The sequence below is a fragment of the Copidosoma floridanum genome, unplaced genomic scaffold, assembly GCF_036245765.1.
Source record: "Copidosoma floridanum isolate Cflo_tuat_1 unplaced genomic scaffold, Cflo_Japanese_pri ptg000031l, whole genome shotgun sequence".
In the NCBI taxonomy this organism is placed as follows: domain Eukaryota; kingdom Metazoa; phylum Arthropoda; class Insecta; order Hymenoptera; family Encyrtidae; genus Copidosoma; species Copidosoma floridanum.
Window position 1 is genome coordinate 1,996,626 of NW_028321908.1, and position 12,313 is coordinate 2,008,938.

The window sequence follows — 12,313 nt, forward strand, 5'->3', positions numbered from 1 at the left end:
TGAAAGTTTAAGTCTCGATTTTCGTAAAGTATGCCATGATGAATTTTTTTTTTTTTTTTCTAAATGTTCCTTTTTTTATCTTTTTTTATTTTATATTTGGTTCATAATGGGTATCTACTCAGAACAGGCCCAAAATAGGGCCCAAACTTAAAAATCCACGGTTTTACTGCTGTATCTCGGTATAAAAAGTTGTTAAAAAAAAACTATTGTACAGTCTAAGATTTTTGGAGTTGCTGATTGCAAATCTTAAGTCAGATTTTCAAAATTTAAAATGGCGAATCCAATATGGCGACAAATATTTTCAAAATCTTCAAATTTTATAAATTAAAAAATACCATAAAATTCTACGCAAAATTTTACGTTTAACATGTACTTTTAGAATTTTTTTTCAAAATTCCACCTAGAGCGGAAAAATAATTGAATGGAAAATATTCCACTGTTTTGTATCCTTTCTACGTAAGCAAACAAAAGTTTTAAAACTTTTACTTAAAATTACTATGTATATAATAGAATTAATATCTTTAATAAACGCAGACATACAATACATATCCTAAATTCTAAGCTTCTTAACCCTGCAACCTAAGGGACAGCAAGTTGATAATATTTATTATATTGTAAATTATTAACTCGCTGTTCTTCTCATTACTAGGTTGGAAAGCTTTTGGCTTAGGTTATGTTGTTATTCGATCAAGAGTTCATTTAATTAAAACATGATCTATTTATTAACTATGTAAGGAACTCGCTGATACTGGGTTACTGGGTTCAAAAGCTTGGGGTATAGGTTCATTTGTTATTTAATCAATGATTTTTTCAAGTAATGTATGATCAAGTCTTTATTAAATGGGTAGTGTGATACACTTACTATACCTGTACTATAGTCCAGGAACCGGAGGTTTTATTTTAAATCTCATTCCAGTAAGGTTTTTCACCGTGATAAATAGGAGAAAAATAAAAAAATAGTAGGAATGCAATGTCTAACTTTTGGAAAAAATCGGTGCGTAGCAACATGCATAAAAAAATTCGGAAAGGTGCTGAAAACAAGTTTTTTGTAAAAAAAAGTTCTGAAACTTAAAGAAAATCGAAAAAAATGATACGGCCGCTTGTAGCGCTTAGAAAGATACGAAAAATAAATTTCAAACAATCAAATCGAACAATAACTTTTTGCGTAAGCAATTAAAAACAGTGAAAAATTGCATTTTTTTGAGAATTAATTACTCCACGTGTATTAATGGTAGAGATATCTTTCAAGGCTCAAATTATAGGGTTTTTAAGTAGTTTTCTATCCATGGTTTTTTTTTTTATTCCAAAAATCTTATAACTTTTCGCAAAAATCGTGAAAATGTAAAAACAAGTGCTTCAGAAAAATCTCTGCCAATCGCTGAAAATCTACCGTACAGAGAATTTACGCATATCTATGTGTTCAAAAAGACTTACTGTACAAACGTATTGAAAAATAATTGGCGAAAAAACTCGATAACGACCTGAAAAAGCATCTAAAATATCGTTTATTTCGTGTTTGTGGGGTCAGTCTGCTGCTGCTGTACCCCCACCACCTCGACCTTCTCGCCGCCTGATCAACGGACGCAAAATATACGATATATACGATATATACACACTTATATATACATACACACATATATAAGTGTGTTTAAAGGATCTCACACATATAGATGTATTCATTGATACGTATTATTTTAAACTTCATAATTTGGAAATAATTGGTGAATTTAAGTGAATTTAAAGAAATAATAATTAAATTAAAAAATGCTAGGGCAACAGTAAATAAAAAAAAAGAGGTTAATCGTTTACTAAAAACATTACTTTTCGCGTTGGAACAGAGAAAGAAGTAATCAACATCAAGGAGGCGTACAAGGTCAGTTTGGCGACCAACAACAACAAAAATTACACATTAACAACAGAGGATATGGCAGAGCACAGTGTGGTCGTGATGGATATTAACAGAGGGAAAAAAACGCTTACTATCCTAAAAAAAATAATTAAAAATCTGATGACTGTTAGTTAAATAACGAATCGTAATAAAATTATCATTTAAAATAATAGTGCAAAAATAATAAATAAAAAAAACGAATCGCTTGCAAAGTTACCACGATTCCATAGCAATTGCTATCAGAAAAGGTAAATCAGATATTTTTCTTCCAATGACTGGCGTAAAATTAAAGAAAATTTTTTACAAGGATAGCAAGTTTCTGATAAACCAGATATCATTGAACAAGTATTTTATTTGAAAAACTTAAATTTACTTGATCATTTTATTGAAAAAAATTTTTCGGAAAAGTTGGGGGTTTCATGTATTTTGTTGAATTTAAAACGTGAGGCTTATCTCATATGCATTTATTAATTTAATTGAAACATGGTTGCAAAATTACTGCATCTAACATAGTTAATAAATTTATATCTTCTAAAATCCCTGATCAAACTTCTAATTTTACATGACATAAAATAGATATGGAAAACATGATACATGGTCCACGTAATGATTGGTGAACTGTCAGTGACAAGTGCTCTAAGAAGTTTTCTAAGCAATTAAAAAATGAAACTACCTAAGATAAAAACGGGTATCCTAATTACCGTAGGAAAAACACTAATATAACGTACGAACGGCCAAAAAATAATTTAGTAGATAATAAATGGGATGTTCCCCATTGACATCTATTAAAAATTTTCAACTGTCATACGAATGTTGAAATTATTTCTAGCGATTTAGTAGTTAAATGTTGATATTAATATATTTACAATGGTCATGCTGCTGCTATTGTAATAATAAGAGAAGCAGATGAAAGCAACACAACCAGCCCTGCGTAAAGTCCCAGAACTTGCATATATCGATCTCAACAAACCATTTATTCTAGCTCCAAGCTCTATTCAATTTAGCATACAGTGCTGTTGGACTAAAGTTCGACAAAAATTTATCAAGTACATCAGAAGATAAAATGATTGCTGAAATTAAACAAAATTTAAAACTGCAATCCACTGCTCGGGGATCAACGCATGAGCATGCTATAGAAAGCAGTCCCAATGAAAATAATCATAAGAAATATCCTTTAACTAATAGTTTGGAAAAAACGAGTCTTACTGATCCCTCTTTACATTGAGATTATAACACACCAACAAAATGATAAATAGAATGAAAAAAACAGAAAATATGGAACCACAGTTAAACCAAGCAAATTTCCAGAACTTAAAAACGTTATCTAATGTTTCACTAGATTATTTCGAGGAATTTAAAAATTCTATAGAAAAAAGAACCTTTCCGATAAGATCAAAATCACCTGTAAGATGCTTTAAAACTGCATCCACACTAATAAAAGACAATCTTGATACTGAATAAAAAAAGCCGAATGTTTTTATTATCGAACAAGAGGATAGTAAAGATTCCAGAGAGGAAGAAAAAACGTGTGGTAGTATATGCAATACATTTTCTCGTTTAAGTTCTAACCAGTAAAAAAAATACGTAAAACAACATTACACTCTGAATAAGAGTAACTTGACACCGTATACTCGATCCACAGCTGCATTTAAAATGTTAGAATAGCAACGGATCACTGAACGCGATGACCTATAGTCACTTGTAAAGAAAGCACTATGATTGGAACTTTGATGAGAACAGAAAAAGATCACCTTGTAATATTAAATACACAAGAATGTTTAACATACACAAAATACAACATTGCAGCGTTTATTTTTACTTACATAACAATTAATTCTACTAACAATGAATTTTTTATATATTAATATTATTTATCATACAAATAATTCAATGAAACGCAACAATAAATAGGTGACGTTATAACTAGAATTTATAAAAATAAATCAGTATTCTGGTGGGTTATCAAAGAAAGAAAGAAAAATGAATTAATTCCTTAAGTTCTCTCATCGTGTTTAGCAAAATTACCCAACGCAATAGACAGTATAAACATTTAAATATTAAGAATACTCAGAAGAGGAGAAATAACTAAGAATTTGACGAGACGATTGTTGCCCAAAGCAATTCGTGAAAGAACTTAGTCATGTTAACATTATAACAACATTAAAATATTTACATGTTCCAGATAATGTGATCATTCATCGAATAAAATGAGAAAAAAAACTAATAGAATTTTACAACAGTCCTTTTAGTGGGCATGTTATCATTAAAAAAACTTACAGAAGAGTGCAAAAGTTGTATTACTGGAAAGGTATTAGAAAAGATTTAAAAATTTTGTACGCAAATATAATACTTGCCCAGAACAAAAATTAACATGGATAAAAACAAAATAACCAATAGTAATAACTACCACTCTAGCTGAAGATTCTTCAAAAATAGCCATCGATTCTGTAAGACCGTTAGCAACAACAATATTTTCAAACAAACATACATTAACTGCGTAACAGTAGCTATACCTGACATCCGAGCTATCGCAGTCACTAATGCTTTGGCAAGATGATTCAAAGCGTTAAATGGAGTGTCGAAAGTAGTACTCAGTGACAATATAAAAAAATTTCAAAATAGTAAATAGCAAATTTAGTACAAACTTTAGGTTTTAACCAAGAAACCACTACACCTTACCATGCCAAATCTAGTGGTACACTTGGATATGGTCATGTCATGCTTGCAAACTTTTCGAGAAAAAAAACTACTACTAAACAGGATTGGAATACATTTTTACCTTTTACAGTTTATAAATATAACACATTACTGCATACAGCTACTAGATTCACACCATATGAATTAGCATACGGCAGAAAGGCACGTCTACCGAATCCATGTCCTACCGAAAATCAACCTTTTAATAATCATTTTATAGACTTAATCCGTTGTTTAAGAGACATGCATGAAATAGCTTATGATGGGCTTATAAAATGCAAGCTTAAAAGTAAATGAAACTATAACAAATATTCTAGACCTTAGAATTCAGAAGTCGGTATGAAAGTTTACGCAACAAAAGTACGTTGAAAAAGAAAACTGGGTAAATATTATGGTAAAATAATGAAATCCCCTACATAAATAAACATGATAACAATATAACACTTAAAGCAAAAACTTATTTTTTCTCTCCTGCATTTTTACTGTACCTAACAAAAGTATAGTTTTTCTTTCAATTTGTTTAATTAACAGCTGAGTTTTTTAAATATAATACTCTTATATTTGTTTTATAAAGTGTGATTTTCGTTAAAAATTTATGTTTGTCATAAGTTTATAGTGTATAACTTATTAAAAATTAAATCAATAATGAGATAAAACCATAATCAATTTCACAACAATTTTGTAAAGGAATATTTACAGTAGTTAAAATATAAATAAATAAGTATCAATCAATTGATTTCCAAAACTTAAATTCTTTCCACAACAGTTAAGTATAGGCAGTGTACGAGATTACCAATGGTATCGATTAATTATTTATAACTAGTAGATACATACTAGTAGTCAACGATTTAGACGTACAAATTGGGTTATTGGGTTATTATTATTATTATTCCTTACAAAAAAAATTGAATTTGTTTGTTTGTAGAACGAATCTAGGAGTTTTGCCCTCCACTTAGAAGTTTGGACGTAACAAAAGTGCTTCTCGAATCTCTAACTAGACTGAGGTATTGATTTAGAAAATAATCTAGGTTTTAAAAAATTAACTTTCTTTGTACATATTACTTTAGTTTTAGTTATAAACTAATTTATAAGCATATTGTAAGAAAATTATTTTTCTCATTTTTTTCAGTGCTGCAAAAGATTTAAGTATTGATACACTAGCTATAATTTAGAATTATTGTTACTTCATCCATGCACTGTCACCTTGTTAAAAAAAGTTATTATGTTGTAGAGTGTAACAAAAAAAACTTTCCTATTGGAAATGTAGCTTTATGTTGCAAAGTAATGTTTGAATAGTTTTTAATTATCTCTTGAGTTTACAATCTTTACGAATATTTTATGCAGGTGGAACGTGATTATTTTTTACAAAATGCACACATTAAAAAAATAAAAATAAGCGTTTTTCAATAAAAACAAGTTATTATTTTGGAAAAACAGTTTGTATTTTGTAGAAGATTAACTCAACTGTTCTCCACAAAACAGTTAAGTGCAATTTTAGTAAAAAGTGAGACATCGTTAGTAATTTTATTAGTAACTAAGCTATCTGATTATCCTTATACCTACTACAAAAGGCATGGCTTATGATGAGAAATGCATAATAATGGCTACTGTCTCATTTTTATACCGCCAGAATGCTTGTTTCATGTAGAATTTATTTGTCCTTATTTTTTTATAATTAGAAAACCACTTGACAAACTGTTTTTCAATAATCTTGAATCTCAGCTTGGCTTTTTAAATAAACTTTTTGAAAGTAAAAGCCCTTGAGGTACGTTGTACATGGGAAGTAAATCTGTGGAAACCAGCAAGCGAGAGACAGCAGATATAGATACACACAGTAATGTCTGACTTTATTTTTTCTCTTTGTGTGGATCTTCGTATACATAAGAACATTTTATTTACATTGTGACAGCCTCAGTAATCTTGAACTAACTAAACAAAAGGTGTCTGCGACGTATACGCAGTATGAAACAGATAAAAAGACAAAGCTATTGCTGCTAAAATATATGGTTCTCGAGGACAACAGTTTTGCTGCAGGTCCCAAGACTTGCACCTCGTTTTGACAGTTTTGTTACCTTATTGGTTTTGTTCCTAAAATAGAAAGGTACTTAAAAGAGCTTGTAATCATTTAATGACAGATGTTCATATATTGTGATATCTTTATAAATGGTGACTTATGCGGACATTATTGTGTAAAAAAGGTTATTATGAGGACAAAATCGTACTTATGTGGACTGTCCTCATAACTTTTCTATGTTATTAGTATATATTGTTAAAGCACGCAAAGTTCTCATAAGTCACCTTACATAAAGATATATATATAATTGAATATTATTATTTATAAAATTTATAAGGAGCTCTCTTAATAAACGTCAGCTGATGTTTTATCTGTGATGTCATCTGACATATCAGCTTATATGTCATGTCAATACGTCATCTGAACTCAACTGAATACATTAATATTTAAAAAAATGTTCAATTATGCAATTTACAGCTCTCTCGTGTATTGATAGGATGTTATCATCCGCATGATGCATTGAAAAACATACCTATTGAAACTTGAGAAAGTTGATTTTTATTATTTAACAGTTCCAGTGAAAATAACTCCAGTGTCACATTACGTGGCATTTAGCACCTGATACATCAGGTGACATATCACCTGAAGTATTGTCTGAAACAAAAAAAAAATGTTTAATAATTAAAATCAACACTTTCGAGCTTCAAAAGGTATGTTTTTGGATGCATTATGCGGATGATATCACCATATTGACACATTAGACAGCCATGAATTCCATAATTTAATAGTTAACTATTAATTTAAATGTTTTTAGTTAAGTTGCAGATGATATATTAACATGATATACCAGCTGACATATCAGACGACATACCAGCTGAGGTTTATTAGAAAGGAGTACTCTCAAGTACTTCTATAAAGTTCAGATATGTAAGAATATATGTATAGTGAAAAACGTTTTTAGCATTAAAAATAAAAAGGTACCTTATTTAACAAAAAAATTTCTGAGCTGAAACGTATTACTAACATTTAAATATTTATTCTTCTGCTTACAAAACACAATACTCGGCATCGTACAAAAACAAATATTTGATTCTCTATTAGGCTACACGAAATTTTAAATAGCATACGTAAATTTTAAATTGTTGACTTACTTCAATTATAGTAGAGAGTTAAAGTATCAATTTAAAGTTAACTATTTTATACTTACAGTTGGTATCATGGATCAATAACTAGAGTTGAAGCTGAAGCAGTTCTACGCCTTTTGCAGGAAGGAAGTTATTTAGTAAGAAATAGTGACTTCACGAAACAAGATTATTCATTATCTCTGAAGTAAGTAGTTTTTCTCATAAACAACATTCATAAAAAAAAACCGAAACTCAAGATTAACTTATGCGTAGACCAAAGACATAGATTAATGGATTAATTGTCGCAACTGATCGACTTTCTACAGCACATAAAAAAGAAGACATGAGTGGGTTGGAGCTCTATCACTTTTTTATATTTTTATAGTAAGAAAAATATTTTTTTTCTCACAAGATACAAAATAAGTGAGATTTTCTCGACTATTAGTATGTAATAAAAAATATAGCACCAGTTTCTCATGCTTTCTCTTTTATATGTCATAAAAAGTCAATCAATTATAATAGGTCTGTTACACTAAAAAATAAAAAAATTTTACGATAGCAACTAAACACATTAAAGCTGTTTCAGTGATGCTGTCTCTGGTACTGTGTGGAGTAAAGATTGTTGTCTGCTACTACTTTGGCTTTGCCTGTTTGCTACTATTAAACTGAACTATATACAAACTACCGTGAGGCTATCAGAAGTGTATCATTTCCCTTCTTAGACTTTTATAATTATATTTTGAAAAACTCTATGTGAAACCTTGAATGGTTAAAAAATAAAATAACTTTTGCAGTACGCACTGTGGTTATGGCCTGTAAGTCACAGCCATCTGATTAAAGTTATTTAAGTATAATGTTCCTGAGGTCAGCAAACTTATCAAGGATGGCATACTGTAGCTAAGAAAAAGGACCTTATATTAAAACATGTTCTTTTATATCAGATTTTTTAACAAGTGGTTTTTTCCCTTAGAAAGCTGTTAATATCCGTATACATAACGAAGTTTCGGGTATTAGGTTGTTGGGTTTTTGAGTGCTTAAGTTAAACATTTAGCAACCTACGGTATATATCTACAATCGGTCAAACAGTTTTGGAATTCTAAACAAGGATTAGTAAAAATAAAAAGTTTAAGGTTAAATTATTGTAATGTTCATGCAAATAAAAGTGGTGTATCAATTGAAAAGAAAGGCAAGATCATATTCTTGCAGAAAATTCTTTAATTTTTAATAAAAAGGTCTGTTTAGGTAAAGATCAATAAAACACTTTTTTTCAGTTATTGTTGATCTGAAAGAATATTAATAAAACTTTAATAAGATATACATATAGCAAATACTATATATTTATCAGAGTATTACCATGACAGATCACCTCATTATCCTTATATATATGAATCAATTTTCTGTCTTTGCTAAAAAATCAACGGAACATCAAGCTATAGAATTTAAACGTTTTCATTAACAATATATGAGAGATGTGTCAGCGAGAGAATCCCTTATTAATTATCTGCAGAAACAACTCAATATGTATAGCAATGTTAGCTCACTGCTTAACTGTTGGTGACAATAGCATCAAAATTTATACTGAGATACAAACTGATATTTGGACCATGATAATCACCAGTACCATGTTTATTTCAAGCAGAAGTGGAAAATCTTGAAGAATTTTTGGGACAATTAAAGAAAGGCATGAGCTCAATGTATTCTTGACGAATTCTAAGACCTTTCAAAAACTCCTTGAAAATCAGCTTTATCAAACCTACCAAGATCCCATGTAACTATTATGGATATATTGTGTCATAGTCCAAGAAATACAGCACAAGATCAGGTCAAACCAGCTCAAATTGGTGCAGTAGTATGGATAAGGATGGAATGTTTTACATTCAATTTGTAATGCCGTCTAAAAACTTTGTCAAAAAAAGTTGTTGATACAATTTTAACTGCATAAATTTTTTTAATCAAAATCTTAGTCTTAGAAAAGCAACCCTAAGATGCAATAAATAAAAATTGTATATCTCTGTCAATTGTAACAGAAATACGTCCAGTTTTATTCCTCAGGAAATCTCAAACTCCCGAAATTTCGTTATGTATACATGTTCTAATATATGGTCCTTTTTCTTAGCTACAGTATGCCATCCTTGATGAGTTTGCTGACCTCAGAAACATTATACTTAAATAACTTTAATCAGATGGCTGTGACTTACAGGCCATAACCACAGTACGTACTGCAAACGTACTGAAACGTACGTACTGGAACTCTCTACGTAAGGTAAATGTCCCTATTATGACGATATATTTTATCACACTTACTTCTTTAATTTTTTTTTTAACTGTGAGCTTTAACAGTAGAAATTTTGATATTAACTGTTGCTCTATAAATTTACCATTATTATTTTAAATTTTAAATATGGTTCTTAATTGTCAAAGTACTTTATTTTATAAAAATATTATAAGACCAAAATATTCATAATTAAGAAACGTTGAACCGTTTGTTTCATATTATGTCCCTATGTATGAAACTTTTAAAAAAACGTTAATTAAGTATAATATTTCAAGACAATTAAAGCTTTTTTACTTGCAGAAAACTATTTTATTTAACAAAAATAATGATATCGTTTATTTGTTGACGAGAAGTATATAAATTCCTCGTTGAAGTTTGGTACCATAATACGTACAGTTCAAAAGATAGGTTATGTACGACTCTGTCTCTATTTATGGAATTATCTTTAAAATTTATCATTTATTGTTTGTAAAATAAAATTTTTCTTGTGAATTCATAAAAATACATAAAATATACAACCACCACAATTTTTTTATCAAGTTAGTTGTATAACAAATACATAAATTTTCATATTTCATGAATAGGGACACATTTCACGAATAGGGACATTTACCTTATAGATCATGTTAATACGCAGAAAAGCCGAGACTCATTTTGTTATAGAATTGTATGATTTAATAAATTTTTTTATCATAGATATATACTGTCCATAATACTGAAAAAGATTTAATTCGTATACAGCCATAGTTAATTGTGTAAATAACAATTTAAATAATAGTGTTATTATAAAGCAAGTTCTCCAAAACCATGTATGTATTCAAAGCTTGAATGATTTTCAGCATAATGTAAGCTATTTATTTGTATACATATGTATATGGCAAGAGAACCTATGTTATATGGCAGAAAATGAGTAGAATATATTTTAAAGTTACCAAGAATTTAAAGAAGTATAAGAGTTATTAATCATCCATGCATTAATCATTGGATTAGTTCCATCAACAATATCAGCAATTATAATGTGGCTTTTTTTTCTATTAAAACATACTTATAAATTTGAAGATAATAAATATTTTTCATAATCTATATGATTTGAACTGTGCAGGACTTGATAGCCCACCTGCTTCATTTAAAATCTTGAAATCAACTGAATTTTAATGATCCACAAACTATCTAAAATAAACGTGTTTTCATCTAACCTAGCTAGAACAAAGAATAGTTACATATAACAACATGCTGCTACAATAATAAAAATTGAGCTTGAAGTACAGGATACTAAATAGATGTTTTAATAGATATCAGAAGATTTTTTATTTTTAAGCCATTGGTTAAATCACTTATCTTTAGCAGTAGAAGTAAACTTCTACTTAAGGCTATGTCCTGATTAATAAGAATATTTTGAATACTTGAATATTGTAATGATCCAAACACTTAAGGTAAAATGGGGTATAGTGGGACACTCTTCAAGGTAAAAAATATTTATTTCTTATTTTTGAAGTTCCACGAATGCTAATTCACCTAAATTTTTTTTTAAATTGAAAATATAGGTCTTTACTTATAGAAAAAATATTTATTGACTGTGTTCATCATTATCCTTTTAATTAAATAATTTTCCAAATAAGTCGTGAAATCTACAGTAGTGGGACATAATCTTTGAGGATAACGGCAGTAGTAGGACGCTGTATGTGGTAGTAGTAAGACAGTATATGACAATGTTATTTGCATATGTAAGAACACAATTTTTTATTTATAGGAGGTAAATTATCACTTTTGAGAGTATATAAATATTAAAAATAATAGATTAATAGGGATTTCTCTTTTATATATATTTTTTTAACTATATCACAAAATCCCTACTTACTACGTCCGTTAATAAAAAAGGAAAAAATATTGTCTAATACAACATAAACTAAATAATATAATTATTAATAATACAAACTACGAAAATAATAGTAATGAACAGAAATTTAAAACGAATGTTAGTTTCTAAGGTCTTGAAATTTTTTTTTTTTCTTTTTATTTTGCTCTGCAATAAATGAACTTCACACGCACGTAATGCTTTTTCATTGTCTTTTAGTTTTAATAAACATTTTTTTTATTTTCTGTACTATTAAGTCATTATTCGCATTCCAGTTTTCTTATTTGAAAATTTTTTTTTAATTTTTAATTTTTAAGTTAATTTCTTTTTTTGTTCCTAACAGTTTTTTTACTCTCTTACAACTTCTTAAATAAATTTTTTTCGTACTCGTTAGCGTTTTTATTTCTTCTTTTTCTTGTTTATTAACTAAAACCTACTGTTTTTTCAATGTTTTCTCTCT

General features: G+C 28.8%; 1 protein-coding gene across 1 annotated transcript in view; it reads left to right on the forward strand.

Annotated features, from left to right (window-relative positions):
- Positions 1-12,313, forward strand: part of LOC106641726 (SH2 domain-containing adapter heavyweight) — a 255,878-nt gene that overhangs the window by 206,510 nt on the left and 37,055 nt on the right. The window contains exon 3 of the mRNA XM_089597220.1: positions 7,809-7,928. Coding sequence (XP_089453346.1) covers positions 7,809-7,928 — 120 coding nt within the window. The remainder of the gene's footprint in view (positions 1-7,808; positions 7,929-12,313) is intronic.